This window comes from Coccinella septempunctata, chromosome 7, assembly GCF_907165205.1.
Source record: "Coccinella septempunctata chromosome 7, icCocSept1.1, whole genome shotgun sequence".
Lineage (NCBI taxonomy): Eukaryota > Metazoa > Arthropoda > Insecta > Coleoptera > Coccinellidae > Coccinella > Coccinella septempunctata.
This window is the reverse complement of record NC_058195.1, coordinates 19,913,781-19,932,335: the sequence shown is the minus strand read 5'-3', so window position 1 is coordinate 19,932,335 and position 18,555 is coordinate 19,913,781. Positions and strand designations below refer to the sequence as shown.

Below are 18,555 nucleotides of genomic sequence, written 5' to 3'. Positions count from 1 at the left end.
ATTAGCTTATAGACAATCCTGTAGAGGCATCTTCAAAAAGAATGGACTATTTACTGTCTGGTCTGTACATTTATAAGTTGATGCAATTCTTCCACAAAAATCCCCAATATTTTCGGAGCTTCATACGCCCTAATCTTTATCCTACCCGTCACAATATGCTGGTGTATCCAGTGCATAGACTATCTTCTACCGAAAGGGGATGCTCATACATGGCAGTGAAACTATACAACAGCCTTCCTAATAATATTCGTGAAATAAAAGATTTCAAAACCTTCAAAAGGAAAATATTCAATTTTTTAATGGATTCGGAACCATATACTGTACCGAATTCTTGTTGATTGGGAGCAGTTTGTAGAGTTTACATTCTGTTTTCATTGTTATTTATACATATTTTTTTGACTTGTTTGTGTTTCATTCTTGTAATGATTTAACAAAATGAATAAATTATTGTTATTGTTATTGTTATTGGACATCTTCTGGATACACACATCTGGATCTTTATTGTACTATCGTAAATTTTACCTTAGTGTACGTCCATTCAACGTACATTTTTGGATCAACGTAAATTATTCATGATTGTACATTTAGTGGAAGTTCGGATCTGTATCTGAATATCGGCTTCCAGAAATTGTACTTTTCTGTACGACAACTGGATGTATCATATCCATATCCATAATTATTCATTTCTAAACATTCGTAGGATGTACAGGACCGTATCTTATTTCTACAAACAGCATGGTGATTCAACAATATTTTTGGATTAACGTGAATTATCCATGATTGTACATCTTTTGGATGTTCAGATATGTATGTCAATTATTTGCTTCCAGAGATTTTACTTTTCTGTACGACAACTGGATGTATCATTTTCGAGGGCCCATAATTGTACTTATATTTCTCAACATTCGTAGGATGTGCAGGACTGGATCCTATTTGTACAATCAGAAAGTGTACGTTGATGTACGTCCATTCAACGTACATTTCTGGATCAACGTAAATTATTCATGATTGTACATCTGTACTGATTGTTCGGATCTGGATCAAAATATCTCCTTCCAGAAAGTGTACTTTTCTGTACGACAAATGGATGTATCATTTTCGAGCGTCAATTCATTTCTCAACATTCGTAGGATATACAGGACCGGATCTTATTTCTACAATAAGCAATTATACGTTAATGTACGTCCAGTGGATGTGCAATATCCTTAACTTTGGGTAACCAGACGTCCCTCATTGTGACGGACAGTCCGTCAATCTTCCAAGAAGTCCGTCACTGGAAAACGTCCGTCGAAATGTCCCTAAAAATCTTGAATTTAATTCAGTATTTTTCTCAAGAAAATTTGAGATGGATAATAAAAAAATAAAATGCAAATTTACGGAAGATGTTTCAAGTTACTAACATAAAAAATAGTTAATGCAGCGTCTTCCTCTCTAACCAAATATTTCAGACATTCAAATTTTGGGGATGAAGAAGCTTCTCTAGCAACGCCTGAAGCCCTATTCTCATTCCACAGTGTAATGAACAATCATTATATTAAGATTATTATATTTTCGTTTTTGTGTTGTGATAATAATAATAATAATAATAATAATTGTCTGGCCTGCCTGGCAGCTATCTAGTAGATGGCCTGCCGGGTAGCCATCGTAACGACGTAGACGGTGCAGCCAGCTACGCGTGCTGTCCGAGTCCAATTCAATTGCCGACTCGAACCGCTGAAGGTGCTGCGCAGGATATTCAGCCAGTGCTCACCCAAGCGGGGTTAGTTAGAAAGCGCATGAAGTGGACAACGTCCATGAATGAAACTATTGTGCGCATATATAACTCCATCACGGGACTAGGGCAGAACACGAACAACTATAGGAAAAGGCTCCAATAGGAATTCTGCAACGCCTACCCAAATCCCAATGTCACTGAACAACGAGTGGCAGACCAGTACCGCGTAATTCTGAGAAACGAACTAATACCAACGGCCCGAATCGACGAAATTAAACGAGAACTTCAGCGTCCGCCTGCAATAGAGAATAACACCAGCACCTCTGATGAAATTCACATGCCTGGGCAAAAGCAGGCAGAAGAAACTGATACATCTTGCAACGCAAGTGAGCCTGAACACCAGGACGATAGGAAAGAGCTCCACCGACAAGTTGACTCTGACATGAGGAGATACTTTGCCGAACTGGAAGGAACAGATCCTCTTCATCGAGTAGCACCACCACGACTCAATACATCCAAGAAACTGTCACTTATAATCGACATCTTGATTAGGGACGTTTTACCTGAGTACCTACAGATCGGAAGTTCATTGGAATATCTGCATCTAGTTTTTCACTGTGCAGCGCTAACGACAGCGAAAACCATAGGGGCAAAAACTCGCCGAACGAACAACGATGGTCCAAAATTACACAAATTACACGCGCCAGCATGGCAGAAACGTCTTCAACACAAAACAGAAAGGCTAAGAAGAGACATTGGACGACTGAAGGAGTACTTGAACGGGAATCGAGGAAGGAAGGTTGTGAAAGCTGCCAAAGAGATCATGGATAGAAAGAGGACACACACAGAACGAGAGACGGAGAATGCTACAGCTCACCATTGCCTCGACACTCTGAAGCAAAAATTAAGTCTGTATGCAGAACGCCTGAGGAGATATAAAAGCAACTATAGCCGGAAAAGAGACAATAATTCATTCGAAAAGTCGGAAGAAACTTTCTACCGGTCACTCACATCGTCTGATGGAGAAAATGGAAAGTTACCACCAAAGGAAGCCGTTGAACAATTCTGGACCGAACAATTATCAACAAAACCTCAGGTCAATGGAGATACCGGATGGATTGAAAATGAAAAATCTGAAGCTAGAAAATATGAGCCGATGCAGCATGACATGATCACAATTGAGGAAGTAAAATCAGCTATCAGAGGACTGCACAACTGGAAAGCACCTGGGTCTGATGGATTACAGAACTTCTGGATTAAGAAACTTCGGATCAAGCATGACAAATTGACCTCTGCAATAAATGATGTCATTGAAAATCCTGAAAGAATGCCAGTATTCCTTACACATGGCACAACATACCTGTTACCTGAAGACCGAAGGAATACAGAAGACCCATCCAAGTACCGACCAATCACATGTCTTCCAACGATGTACAAATTAATCACATCGTGCATTTCAAACCGAATTCACAACCATTGCGAAAGGAATAACATCATCGCCATGCAACAGAAAGGATGCACCAAAGACAGCCGAGGTTGCAAAGAACAACTAATAATAGATTCAGTTATCTGCAATCAAGCGTTCTCCAAGCGAAGGAATCTTTACGCTGCGTACATAGACTACAAGAAACCATTCGATTCTATACCTCACGAATGGCTCTTGACGATCTTGAAGATTTACAAGGTGGATCCCAATATTGTTGAGTTCCTGAAAAACGCCATGTCAAACTGGCGTACTAGTCTTCAAATGAAAGCAGCAGATTGCTCCATTACAACAGGACCTATTCCAATAAGACGCGGAATTTTCCAAGGAGACTCGCTGAGCCCTCTTTGGTTCTGCATGGCCCTGAATCCCTTGTCTCATAGATTGAATTCTACGGACTACGGATTTTCCATCAAGAGCGGCAGCATCTCCTTTACATGGACGACTTGAAACTCTTCGCATCTACCAAAAAACAAATGCAACTGATGCTGAAAATGGTGGAAGGATTCTCGGAAGACATTAAAATGAAGTTTGGACTTGAAAAATGTCGACTGCTCAACATAACGAGAGGGAAAATAGAAGATGGTACGTTCAAACTCAAGGAAGGTGCAGAAATTGAAGCATTAAAGGAAGGAGACACATACAAGTATCTAGGCATAAAACAGGCAAGAAAAATCAATCAGACCCAGATGAAGAAAGAATTAACGGAGGAGTTTACCCGGAGATTGAGGAGGATAATGAGAACTGGTCTTAACAGCAAGAATCTGATAAAAGCGATTAACACCTACGCTTGCTCGGCGCTGAGATATTCAATTGGTATTATCTCTTGGACGACCACCGATTTAGCAGCTTTACAGAGAAAAATAAGGACGATGCTGACTAAACACAATAAACATCACCCCAAAAGCTCAATAGAAAGGACAGAGCTGCCACGACATCTTGGGGGTAGAGGAATTGTTGATTTGTCCAACCGTATGTCCCAGGAAATTGAAGGACTTCGAAAATATTTCTTGAGGAAGGCAGCTTCGTCAGAACTCCATCGAGTAGTTTGTGTTGCTGATAGTTCTACACCATTAAAGCTACAACAGGATCACTTGGAAACCGTCGAACACTCTGCAGAAAGTAAAATGCAGAAACTGATTGGCAAACCTTCGCATGGGAGGAACCAGAACGAGGTCAACCATGATTACGTCGACATATCTGCGTCGAACTACTGGTTGACTTCCGGAAGGTTGCTTCCTGAGACAGAGGGCTTCATGCTCGCCATCCTGGATCAGGTGATTCCAACAAGAAATTACACGAAATACATCGCCAAGGATGCCTCAGTGGCGGACGATAGCTGTCGTTATGGCTGTGCGACACATGAAACTATCCAGCACATCACCGGGGGATGTCAGAAGTTCGCGGACACGGAGTACAAAAATAGACATGATGCTGTTGCCAAGATTCTTCACCAAGAATTGGCACTAAAACATCAACTTCTAACTTCGAAAAAGGTTCCTTATTACAATAACCATCCTGATGCTGTGCTGGAAAATGAACATCACAAGCTCTACTGGCATCGCACGGTTCTCACAGACCGGAAAATAACCCACAATAGACCAGACCTCATATTGCTCAATAAGGATGAGGATACAGCACTATTCATCGACGTGGCAATTCCAAATAATAACAATCTCCTAGATAGGCACACTGAAAAAATTTCAAAATACAGAGATCTCGAGGAACAAACCAGAAGACAGTGGAAGCTGAAAGATATAAAGACCATCCCTATTGTCATTTCATCTACAGGCCTGATACCGAAGAAACTACTAGAGAACTTGAGGAGACTTCAGTTGGACGAAAATGTTTATAGTCATGCAGAAGGCGGTACTGCTCGGAACGGCGAGAACTGTACGCAAGTACATGGGGAATGCAGAGGAACACCGTCTGCTTCGACAGGAAGTGCGGGTGGAGCAGGAATCCAACCTACAGCAGGGAGCCGAGGAGCGACCCGGACCCGACCACCACCACGAGCCCGAAAACCTGGAAAGGGCTCCAACAGAGCTTAATCCTTTTGATATCTGAGATATCTGGGATAAGTGAATTTTCCTCTGGAGAGGAGTGTGAAAGCCGCAAGGCTAAAGTCATAATAATAAATTTATTCATCCTGTAAGACATTATACATGCATAGGACAAGTCAAAATATATAATGATTGAACATTTACAATCTGTCGGAAAAGTATTCACCGACAGTGTAGTAACATTTTACATAAAGTGTATCTTTAATTGCTTTTCTAAATTCCTTGAGACTAAGCGACTGTACACCACTTCGAAGGTGATTAAAAAGCTTCATACTCATATACAAGGGCGATATTTCAAACTTAGCAGTTCTGTGCTTGGGTAAAGACATAATTCTAAAATTTCTGGTGTCATAACTATGAAATGTTGTGAGTTTTGTGATATGATTTTCATTTTCTTTCGCATACAAAAGACACCGGAAGATGAATATAGATGCAACAGTCAAAATATTGTTATCCTTAAAGTAAGGTCTGCATGAAGTTCGAGGTGGAATGTTGAACATCATGCGCAGAATCCGTTTTCGGGCTACGAACACTCTACAAACATCAGATGAATTGCCCCATAACATTATATTGTAAGAATGTGACTGTACACAAGGCTGTAGTATACATTCATCAAAGACTGTAGGGAAATTAAGTTTCTAACTCTACTCATAGCATAAAAGGAGCTATACAGTTTTTTGCAAACAGAATGTACATGCGAGCACCACTTCAAGTTCTGATCAAGATAGATTCCCAGAAATCTTGCACTTTCTTCAGCTTCTATCACATAATCCGAAAACCGTAAAGTAAATTTATTGAGACCATCAGTTCTATTTTGGAAATGGATGCATTCAGTTTTGCTGATATTAATTATTATATTATTTTTACGGCACCAGTCTACAAAACACTGCAGCAACAGTTGACATAAAGTCTGTAATTCTTCGAACGTCTTGGCACTGATCACAACTGAGGTATCATCAGCAAACAAGACCAATCTTAAAATGTTCAGGAATAAATTGAAATCTGTATAACCTGATAACAAAAATAGCATGTTCTTCAAATTTACAGGTAAATCATTAATAAATAACAAAAAAAGAAGTGGTCCGAGTACGGACCCCTGTGGTACACCTAGATTAATATTCTCTTCTTGCGAAAAAGATTCGTTAACCTTGACAAGTATGATTCTACTTACTAGATAACTTCGAAGCCATGTTAGAAATATGCCTCTGAAACCAATGTTATAACATTTATCAATGATGAACTCGACGGAGAGGCTATCGAAAGCCCTTGATAAATCAAAAAAAAGTCCGGCTACGAATAAGTCTTTGTCGAGGCAACCATGTACAAACTCGACGAAAGATGAAGCTGCCGTGTGAGTCGAGCGACCTGATCTGAAGCCGTGTTGGGCGGTGTCCAATATATTGTATTTGTCTAAATAGTTCGTCATTCGACTGAAAACAATTCTCTCAAAAACCTTCGAGAAGACGCTAAGGATGGAGATTGGTCGGTAATTGGCAATATCGTGTACATCATTTTTTTTGTAAATTGGCAAAACTATGGCTTTCTTCAAAAGATTGGGAAATACGCCCGAGCTTATTGACAAATTCATTATATGGGCGAAATGGGGTGCGATCTCAGTTCCTATTTTCTTCAGTATACGCGCAGAAATATTATCTATTCCAGAACACTTGCTATTTTTTGAATTATTAATCACATCAATCACCTCATGATCCAGAATTGGTTGAAAGAAGAAGTTGATGTTCAGGATTTATGAGGTTAATTATAATAAAACTCAGGTTTCATAACTGCATACTAACCAATCTATTGACTACAGGATTAACCTTTACATACAAAAAATCCTTAATACTATAGGGTAAAATTTTATGAACAATTTTGAAAATTTTGTATAAATGGCTATTGAAAACTAAGTAGGTAAGTGAAATACCGGCACTTAGAACAATGTTCACTATTTGTTATCAATACTGAAGTGACAACTGATAATTAAAGAAATGAATGCTACTATAACCAGGTATGATAAGGAACTTATCTTGAATCAGGATGAACTCCCCTTGCAAGTGAAACGCACCAAACCAAGTATGGAGTGAATCTTTCCTAGACAAGCTATGATCCATAAAACCAATAAGACCCAGGAGGTATGCACCATTCACCCCAAAATTTCCTTTCCAAAACTCGAACGGGTTTAAATAAGTCCAAAGGTGAAAATTGCAGTACGTAAAAAAAATCTGAGGATGAAATTAGAAAAAAAGATTTACTAATTTTGAATTTAATTTGCATGTAACTTACCCTCGTAGTCGAGGATTCTTTCACTCAATTGCAGTTGAATAAAATTCGACTTGGCTATCCAAATTTAATTGCTAACGATTTAATCAGCAGAATTAATTCAGCTATGAAAATACTCGAAAATGCTGTTCAATAAACTCTACTGTTTGTCGAAATTTTTAAATTATCTTCACTGTGCAACGGCTACGATGGAAAAGAACGAAATTTGAAATGAATCTAATGTACAACTCGACTCAAGAAATAAACGATATAAAAAAATTGAAGAAAAAAAATTTACTCGTTTACACATATTAATTCTAATGCAAAATTGAATTTAACGGATCTTATAACATGACATCTACTGGGAATGCAACATACCTCCTGCGTTACAGAAATCTTTAACAAACATGATAAAACTGTAAAGAATAAAAATCGAACTGTATCAAAACTCAATGGACATATCATCAAGATCAAGTATCAGTCGCTTTAGTACAGGTCAGCCCTTGTTATGAATTTCTTTCGTATAAGAATAAAATACATGTATATAATACCGTATTGTATAATTGCATTCAGTATGAATATTTCCTGTTTCAAATATTAAGAATGAGGGGATGAATATATAATAGAAATAACACAGTTCTTTTACATTCCACTGAAAATGCGTTTTGATAATTTGTACATACATACATACATTAGCTTATGACTATGACATCATTGAGGTAATCATTTACACTATAGTAACATCTATTTAACATTAACTTCTTAACAGCTTTTTTGAATTTGCTGGAATCAAGATTTTGAATATTGTGGGGCAGATGGTTGTAAAGTTTAATGCATTGATAGGAAGGAAACTTCTCAAACCTAGTCGTTCTATGCTTGGGCACAAATAACATTCTCCCACCTCTGGTACCATAATGGTGAAAACTAGACAACTGTACAACACTTTCCTCATTTTCCTTCACATGTAAGAGACACTTGAAAATGAAAATGGATGGTAAAGTTAGTATATTGTTTCCCACGAATAGGGGTCCACAGGACGAACGTGGAGGTATATTGAATATCATACGTAAAATACGTTTTTCTACAAGCGTGCGCGTTCAACCTTTTTCCCGCACGCATTTCAAGTTGCAAAGAGTCACTTTTCCAAAACGTGCGGGAAAAACGCCTGCTATTTCTTTCCCGCACGCATTTGCGTGCGGGAATGGATTAGCAGGGGTTTTTCCTGCACGCAAATCTTATAGAATAAATTAAATTCTATCATGTCTCTATGCACCGAACGTCAACGATGAGTAACCCATGGTAACGACATGCAGAATTACGTCTGTCATTTTATATGAATTAATCAAATGAGATATGATCTGTATCGTGCAATGGATATATTATTATATTTATATATTTCAAGCGCTTGTAGAAAAAATATTGTTCCTAACTCTTGCGGAAAGTGTCTTGCCCGCACTCAACTGCTTACCCGAACTCTGCTTCGCATCGTTCGGGCAACGGCAGTTTCGTGCGGGCAAGTATCACTTTCCGCACTTGATAGGAAAATAACTATTCTGTATTATGAAAGCTCTTCCAACGTCCGGACAGTTTCCCCATAGTAGAATATTGTACGATAAGTGGCTATAGATCGAGCTGTATTTATGAGTGATTCGAGGGAAAGTGAGTTTCTCACCCTATTCATAGCGTAGTAGGATATTCAATTTTTTGCATACAGAATCAATGTGCAAACCTCATTTTAAATTATTGTCGAAGTGAATGCCAAGAAATTTAGTTCCATTTTTAGATTGGATGATATTATTCAAATGGTGAAGCACCAGCACACGATCACTAGGCCCAATTGTAAAGTAAACACATTCGGTTTTATTTATATGTTTATCATTAAGTTATTTTTATGACACCAGATCACGAAACTTTCCAACAGAAGCTGACATAGAGACTGAAGTTCATCGAATGTTGTGGCCGAAACCACTACCGAAACATCATCAGCAAAGAGACTCATTACGAATTTCCTCATCGGTGATGGAAAGCCTCTACACGTAAGCAGATTTAGAAATATCATTCTCAAACTAACTGGAAGATCATTGATGAAGAGGAGAAGAAGAAGAGGCCCAAGGACAGATCATTGTGGTACTCCTAGACTCAGATTATGTTCGCCAGATAGAGAGCTTTCAACCTTCACAAAAATATATCTACCCTCGAGATAGCTCTGGAGCCAATCCAAAAATACACCTCGAAAACCCAAGTTGTAACACTTGTCTATTGTAAATCGAAAAGAAAGACTATCGAATGCTCGCGAGAGGTCGAAAAATACGGCCGCCACATGCAAGCCAGTGTCGAGACATTCATATACATAACCAACAAAGGAAATTGCAGCTGTCTCTGTTGAGCGAACCGATCTAAAATCATGTAGTATTCTTCATTCACTTTTATTTTAGCACTCGGTTGGCCATAAAATAATTTTCTCAAGTTTTTGTATCTAGAACGGAGTAAGGTTGGCACTCATGAAATGTCGTTTGTCATAACGCCGTTGCCACAGCTAATATACTGGGTGCGGCACGGAGGATGGATGGTTTTAAAAAAATAATAAAAGCGTTAATTTTTACTCAAAAACACATTCATTGACGGAATCAGATTCTCAAGGAAATAGCATTTGAGACAGTCAAGTGTGGAAAATCACATCAGGCATGTGGTGGCCGAAATCGGTGATGCAGTGCTGGAGGCGCTCTTGGAAGTTCGCGTAGACTCTCTCCAACATCGCTCTCTCAACTTGGGCAACTTCCACGCGAATAGCCCTTTTCAATTCTTCCAGAGTTCGGGGCTTGGTCTCGTATACTCTAGCCTTGAGGTGTCCCCATAAGAAAAAATCGCATATGGATAAATCTGGGGACCGGGGAGGCCAATGAACATCGCCAAACCTGGAAATAAGGCGACCAGGGAAGAGAGGGCGAATAACGTCCATTGATGCTCTGGCTGTGTGGGCGGTCGCCCCATCCTGTTGGAACCACACACGTCGGATTGGAACACGTTGCCGTCGTAATTCGGGGATAAAGAAGTTGTTGATCATTTCGACGTACCGCTCTGAGTTCACGGTAACAGCACGACCATTTACGTCTTCGAAGAAGTAAATATATATATATATATATATATATATATATATATATATATATATATATATATATATATATATATATATATATATATATATATATATATATATATATATATATATATATATATATATCATTTTTAATTGAGTTTGTTTCAGAGATTGGGAGTGAAAACCCTAAAAAGTTTATGAAGAGATAAAAAAAAATATAAAAAAATAAATGCTAGGAACACACGAGTCTAACGGCACCTTCCCCACTTCTCTCGTCCTCAGTGGGGGAAAGTTATGCCCATCTGAAAAACGTCCGCCCTCCGTGCCGCACCTTGTACATTAACATTACATAAATGAAGAAAGTGATTGAAAAAAAAGAAGACAGGGTTTCAGGAAGTGCTCTTAGAATTCAGGTCCGCTCATTTAAATAGTAGGTAACCCTACACCCTATCGGCCGTTTTCAATAACCTATTTATCCATCAAAACGGTGGATAAATAGGTACTAGGGATAGACAAATCTGTCATTCTGTGCTTGTTTTCGTTTCAATATCCTATCTGCAGATAGCGATCCTTACTGGCCGCAGCGATCTATCCCTTCCTCTGAAATGAGGTCAGATTGACAACCAGAGATAGGAACTTTCATTATATATGCGCCTATCTGCGTTTCAAAGAAATTTGAAATAAACCATCGATGCTAAAAATTATCTCCGGTAGTTCAGTTTTTTGATCTGTCGAGTTCGAGCAGTAAGGGGTAGAGATAAGCGTTGAAAATTATAAGATTAATCGACTCACCTTAAGGAAGATTAATCCTAATTTTCCGAGCTTGTCCGAAGATATAATTATCACATTGTAGTTTCTTGAAACTTACTCGTTGTCAGCACGAAGTTTAAAAAATCCAATAAAAAGTTAGGATACCTGATTCACCGCTTCTTATCTCCCTGAACCATATGTATCTCATTCTTTGAGTGCGAGTGGAGAAACAAAAACAAAAAATTGACCGCATTTGGGTAGTATAGAGTGGGTAGGGTAATTATATCTTCGGACAAGCTCGGAAAATTAGGATTAATCTTCCTTAAGGTAAGTCGATTAATCTTATAATTTTCCTTCGCTTGTCCTTGATATAATTATCACATTGTGGATGTTCAGAGTACCTAGTGGTCGATTTTTTTTTTATTAATTCTATTTTGTAATTCTGACCATTACAGAAACATTATATAAAAGATAATCGAGATAATATATAATGATCTAGATTATATGACAAATCATATTTCAACTGATATATAACAACAATAATAATGTTTATGTTCGACTGCATCATAAACACTTCATTTATGAATTCGTTTAGTGTCCATAATTGACTACTTTATTGGACACCACTTTATTGGACACCACTTTATTGGACTCAACTGTCACTATCATTCTGTCGAGTAAATATACTAGATGCGAATAACACTTTATTCAAGGAAGAAGAATTGAACTTCGACCTTAAAACAAAATTATGGATAACTATTCTAAGCATTAGTGTGGTAGTGAATATTAAAAACACATTCTTTGTTATCATAAAAATGCATGCCTGAGGAAGTCGAGCTTGAAGTGGAAGCACAGTTTTCGATCTGCAATACTCTTGATCAACTACTTCCTGGTCCAATATTCTGGTGGCAAAACTTATTTTAGTACTTTCTGATTCATCTATGTAGTCCACAGCGAAGAAACTTTGTGAGCTTTCAATTCACTATTGAATAAGCCAGAATACTGTCTTCTGTTGATTTTACAATTTCCTTCGTTTTACAACACTTGTTATAGGCCGCATACATATTTTCATAAGCACTTTTAGATTTAGTGGGTAAGAAAGATTCTTTGTCGCTTACGGCTGAATTTTCTACGTTTTCTCCTCCAGCACTATCCATTTTTTGGATTATTATGACCAAAGATTATAGAGTAGAAAGATAGGAAACGAAGCGACTAGAGTGATGTGAGCGCCATCTGTGTTTCAAATGTGTTTTTAAGGCCCTAAGACTGGTTAAAATTTTAATTTGAGGGACATCTGAAATTTTGCGAGATGTCAGAGTCAGATGGCCATTTTTCATTCGTCAATCAATTTGTATATTGTGTCATAAAGAAACCATACCAAGAAGAAATCATGAAAAAGCATGAAGAAATTATACTGACGGGCTTGAATACAAGGCTTGTATACCTCTGTAAAGTTTTTTTCAATTAAGGATCTGAAAATTTTGTAAATAATATGTAAGTAACGGAAATATGTATCCTATGATGGTAAATTGGTTCATATCTATTTCTGATATAAATTGTAAAAATTCAACTCAGTTTATTAATTCGAAACTTTTTCACAGAAAAAACACCTTTCACGCAACTATAGCAGATAACCATGTACTCTTGTATCCTAGTCAAAGCTCTATTCGTTGTCCATAATTTCAAATTTTTGTAAATTTTTTATAAATTGCAAATAGAAATTTATCACATTCACACATTCAACAGCGTATTTCATTGATACCAATCGATTCCAAACAATGTTCGGATGAAAACTAACATCCTGGTCACAAAACAAAACCATCATTTCGTTTTGTCGCTCAGGATGTTTGTTTTCTGGTCTCAACAAGGTCAATATTGAAATTGAATACAAGGAATAGAATTCGAATTTCGCGCCCCTCAATTATAAAAGAGAAAACTGTTATTAAACAGTTTTTCTGTATTGATAATACGTTTTCAGCGCCATCTCATTGTCAAATGTGTTTTCACTGGCCAAAATGTAGTCGGTTTTTAGTACTAGCGATATGAGGGCGTTTCCTATCTTTCTTCTCTATAATCTTTGATTATGACGTTTGTCACAGAATTAAGGAAGTAAACAACTGTGTTTACTGAGGTTGCTAAGGTCGCTGGTTACTAAGGTAGGAAAATCAAAAGCACACTTAATGTTTTTCAGTAATAAGCCATTTTGGAAAATACAATTTCTGCATTGCAGTCGAACATAAAGCTTTGTATGCAACTCGTACATAATTAGGCTTTATGGACTTGCCCAAGTTATTGGCCTCGCTCGCTTTGCTCGCTCTGCCATAAACTTTTGGACTCGTCCATAAAGACCTAATTTATATACTTGTTATTATACATAAATAGCTATTATTCCATAATTAATGTACAGTTCCATTGAAGTACAATTCAACTCAGAAATGCCAAACAGAAAACAAAATATTATAAGTATATGAGGTATCTAGTATCTGGTTATAGTAAGGGTAACGACAAACTCAAGACTCAAGGACCTACTCAGCATTTTACTGTAGCCTTAGCGAATGTGTCACTGGAATCTTTTACTGGTCTATTATAAAATTTGAAGAATGTGTGGGAGGATGATGTCCATCCCGCCGTATTTCTGATTTGCTCTATGTTTACGCCTGCTCTAAACGCAGCAGAAGTTGATGCGTGGCGAGTAGTATGGGCTGAAAACATTGAAATATCTACACCACCTATGTGTAGTGTTTTCTTTATCCAACGACTGATTGTCTGCGAAGAGGCCGCGTGAATTGGTTTTTTATGGGTGAGAATCAGATTCTGTTCTCCTTTTCGTTGGGATGATGATTTTTCAATATAAAATTCAATTGTGGATGCCACACACAGCTCCTGTTTTTTCTCAAAATATGGGAAAATGAGTAAGAGTTGACATCTTCCACGTGCGGATGTTTTTACTCTATCAGGAATTCTAATTTCAATTTTTTCTGTTAACACTTTGATATTTTCGATCTTAATTAACGCCAATGTTTGTACCCTACATACAGACGTGAGAGCCATGAGAGTTACGAGCTTATAAGTGAGATTCTCCATACTCAGAGTTTCTAAAGGATACCATTTTTCCAATTGTTCCAAAATAGGATCCGGATCCCAAGTGGATGCATATATAATATTGGATATTCCTTTCAAAAATCTAATTATAACGTTTTCGTCTACAGAACTCATAGGACTAAAAATTAAATTCAAGGCCGATCTGTACGAGTTAATGACAGAGAAGGAATGTCCATTTTTCAATACATCTGTTAAGAAATTCAAATAATGTTCTAGGTTGTAGACTAGTGGATCCTGATTATTCATTATTGAAAACTCCCAATATTTTTTAAAACAAGCTGTATATTGTTTCAGGGTTCCTTTGGAAATTGATGCAGTTATGACTTCAATTGCGGCCTCTGGTACACCTTTTTTCAATAGAGACCGCCGTATAATCTCCCTGCCACCAGGGAAATTTCTCTGTGGAGCGGATGACTCTCCTTAAAAGGAGAAATAAGTAAATATTTTTCAGGTTTGAATACTATGGGGCTTTTTGTCAGGATTCTATTGAAAACTGGGTACCATGGCTGTGATGGCCAGTTAGGAACAACAACTATTCCTAAAGCTTTTTCCTGTATTATTTTCTCCAATATTTTTGTTATGATAGAAAAAGGGGGAAAAGCATAAAAATAAAATTTTCACCAATTTACTGTGAACGCATCAATATGAAAAGACTCTGGGTCTGGAAACCATGAAATAAATTTGTCACATTTTTTGTTAGTTCTAGTTGCAAACAAATCTATCTCGGGTATTCCAAATGTTTTTGTAATTTGTTTAAAGGCTCTGTTATTCAGCTCATATTCTATGTCAATAGACAGTGATCTAGATTCCACATCTGCCTCCACGTTATCAGATGAGGCAATGTAACTGGCAAATACTGAAATATTTTTTTTTCACACCACTGCCATAGTTCTGTAGTTGCTTCGTTTAACTTTGGATATTTAATGCTACCACCTTTGTTTATACAGGAAATAGCTGTTTGATTGTCTACTCTTAATAGAATATGAATATTTTCTTTATTCTTTGCTAGCGACTGTAAAGCGTACTGAGCAGCTTTTATTTCTAAAAAGTTTATGTGCATTTTTTGTTCCTTTTCATTCCAAAACCCATGACATCTACACCCTCCACAAAATCCGCCCCAACCTGTTAATGAGGCATCCGATTTTATCTCAAGGGAAAAATTTTTGGGTTTTATATTTTGTCCTAGTCCTATGTTAACAAACCACCATTCTAATTTATTTGATAATGATTTTGGAACAGTCATCCGTTTATTGTAATTATTATGGTTTCCCTTAAGTGCAATATATTTCTCTCTTTCAAAAGGTTTTAAATGAGCGAAGCCGTATTTCGTAGCAGGACAAGAAGATACTAATTTACCAATTAATACTGAAAATTTTCTTATTGAACACCTTTTTTTCATTTTGAAAGAATATATAAGTTCCTTAATGGCTTTGATTTTCTCTAGTGGAAGTGAAATTGTCATGTCAATTGTATTATAATTGAAGCCTAAGAATTTCAATCTTTGTGTGGGATAGAGGGTGCTTTTCTGTAGATTTATAATGAAGTCTAAACTATTTAGTTCATTTAAGATTAGTGTAGTATTTTTTTTACATTCCAGCTCCGTACTTCCTATTATAAGAATATCATCTAAATAAAAAACAGTAATTATTCCTCTGAGTCTCAGTTTCTTTGCTACAGGTCTCAAAAGTTTGGTAAATATAAAAGGTGCCACATTGAGACCAAATGGTAAGCAATTGAATTGATAAATTGAATTTTCGAAACTAAATCTCAAATATTTTTTATATTTGGATCTAATTGGAACCAAGAAATATGCATCTTTCAGATCAATATTTGAGAGGTAACAACCCTGACTTAAAAGCTTCAAAACCGTTCTATAGTCCTCTAATTTGAAATGGGGCGCTTCAATATAAGTGTTGAGTTTTTTTTTTAATTTAAATAAATCTATTTGAACCATCTGGTTTCTTTACAAGAAAGTATGAAGACAGAAATTGATCTCTACAAGGCTTACATTTTTCAACTGCGCCTATTTTCATTAATTCCTCAATAGATTTTTTATATTTTTCCAACATATTTTCTGGTATTTCAACAGAGGGTACAGAATATTGTATGGGCTTAGAATTAAAGGGAATACTTATTCCTTCAACCCAATTCAAGACCACTCGGTCATGCGTGATGGATTTCCAATAATTATAAAATTTGTTTAGACGGCCAGCATAATGTCTTACCGTTTGCTCTGAATCTATTGTTGTCTGTTGTGTTTCCTCTCCTTCGTGAATGTCCTGTATCGAGTAAGCGGTTTCTTCTCCTCCCTTCTTTGGTTTTTTATTCTGCCTTTGTATTTGGGACGCTGGTAGTTTAAATGTCTTGAATGATGAGTTCCAGAAGAGCCTGGTAGATTAATCGATTGCCAAGTATTATAGTTTTCTTGAATTCGGAACTTGCTTTTCTCATAGCTTGTTCATTTTTTACGGCCTCTGCGAAATTTTTTGTGAATAGAAATTCCTCTGTTCATGGTTTTGGCCACCTTTCGGCAGTCCTGGTTCAAATAGGGAATAATTTTATATTTTCGTTGAGCTGAAATGGCGCAATGGATGTTGCAGAATAACTGACAGGCATCAGCTAGAGTTTTTATATTTTCAGCTTGCTCCTCAACAGAAATCATGGTTTCTATGACTGTACCTACAGCCGTCAGTCCATGAGCTAATTGTTTTTGTAAGGCTATCAGAAAATGATCATTTACATTCTACAGGATTTCCATGTTTCAATTATTCGATATGTTGTAAGTGATCCTCCACCCGGAGGCCAACTCACGTTAAATGATTAGAGATCCTTCACAGGAAGGTCGACTTGTTATTGTTTTTGAAGAAATCACTCGATTTCTTTCCAAACGACAACTCGCAAGTACATATTCCATTCAACTTTTATTCGAAAGCCGCCTATCTTATAATAATTATTTCAATATATTGTTGTGATATGCTGTGATCCTTCGACCGAAAGCCAACATTCGTTGAAGAAGAAATCGCTCGATTTCATTTTCAAATATAATGGCAAAATAACGCTCGTTATTATTGACCGATGGACAGTTACTGTGATAAATAATTAATTACTCTCCAATCAGAGAATGGTTCTTAAATCTTATCATCGAGAGTTCTGTTTATTCCACATTATTTTTTTTTTGCTATTATGTAAAACCTACCTGAATCTGAAGATTCCTCTTTGGAATATTTGTGGTCCGATTCGCTCGATTCACTCGATTGAATTTTCCTGATTTGTTCTTCCATTTGTTTCAATTTCTTCTTCAGTTTCCTCATTTGGGCGTCCTTTTTTCGATGAGATGAACGAGCTTTTTTTGGCATTTTGACTTCACTTTCAATCCACAATCCAATATTCACTTGAGATTATTTTAATTTCCTTCGATGTTAACCGACACGAGCACGAAACAAGAATGAGATACATATGGTTTAGGGAGATAAGAAGCGGTGAATCAGGTATCCTAACTTTTTATTGGATTTTTTAAACTTCGTGCTGACAACGAGTAAGTTTCAAGAAACTACAATGTGATAATTATATCAAGGACAAGCGAAGGAAAATTGCTATCAGGGTGCATTTCAGTGCTTTTTTCTTAACAATTGAATTGTAATTAACTTTAAAAAATGGATTATTTGAGTAGCGACGATAGCGACATGGAATTATTAGAGATGATTGATGATGAAGAAGACATGAACATGAATATCGATAACAACGGCGCTTTTATTTTAAGGTACTTACGGTTGAGGAATTCATTTTCAAGTATTGCGTGGTTGAGAATCTCGATCAACAATTATTGTGATGTATTTATTGCCGTATGCACCTTTCATTGAACGACGTTCAAGCATAGAATCTCTATGGGAAAAAAGACATTAATGAATTAAGCTCGTTTAATGAAACGGTCCATACGGGTATGTAGTCATACACACACGATTAACCTTCTATACATAATATTCAAATATTTACACTTTCTAACACACTCCAATATCTCAAACGCTAGAAATGAATTAATGATGTGAGGTCTTATATTAGTGTTCTGTGGTCTGAGCTGAATAGATTC

At 36.9% G+C, this 18,555-nt stretch overlaps 2 protein-coding genes across 2 annotated transcripts in view; both read right to left on the bottom strand.

The window, feature by feature from the left end:
* LOC123316840 overlaps positions 1-17,942 on the bottom strand; it is a 70,430-nt gene extending 52,488 nt beyond the window's left edge. The window contains exon 1 of the mRNA XM_044903093.1: positions 17,665-17,942. Coding sequence (XP_044759028.1) covers positions 17,665-17,824 — 160 coding nt within the window. The 5' untranslated portion in view covers positions 17,825-17,942. The remainder of the gene's footprint in view (positions 1-17,664) is intronic.
* On the bottom strand, positions 9,294-10,613 carry LOC123316841. Its single transcript, XM_044903094.1, has 2 exons — positions 10,566-10,613; positions 9,294-10,535 (listed from the first exon to the last, which is right to left on the bottom strand). Exons 1-2 carry the CDS (start codon positions 10,581-10,583, stop codon positions 10,179-10,181), a joined length of 375 nt encoding a protein of 124 aa, XP_044759029.1. The 5' UTR covers positions 10,584-10,613; the 3' UTR covers positions 9,294-10,178.
* Positions 17,943-18,555: the final 613 nt, after the last annotated feature.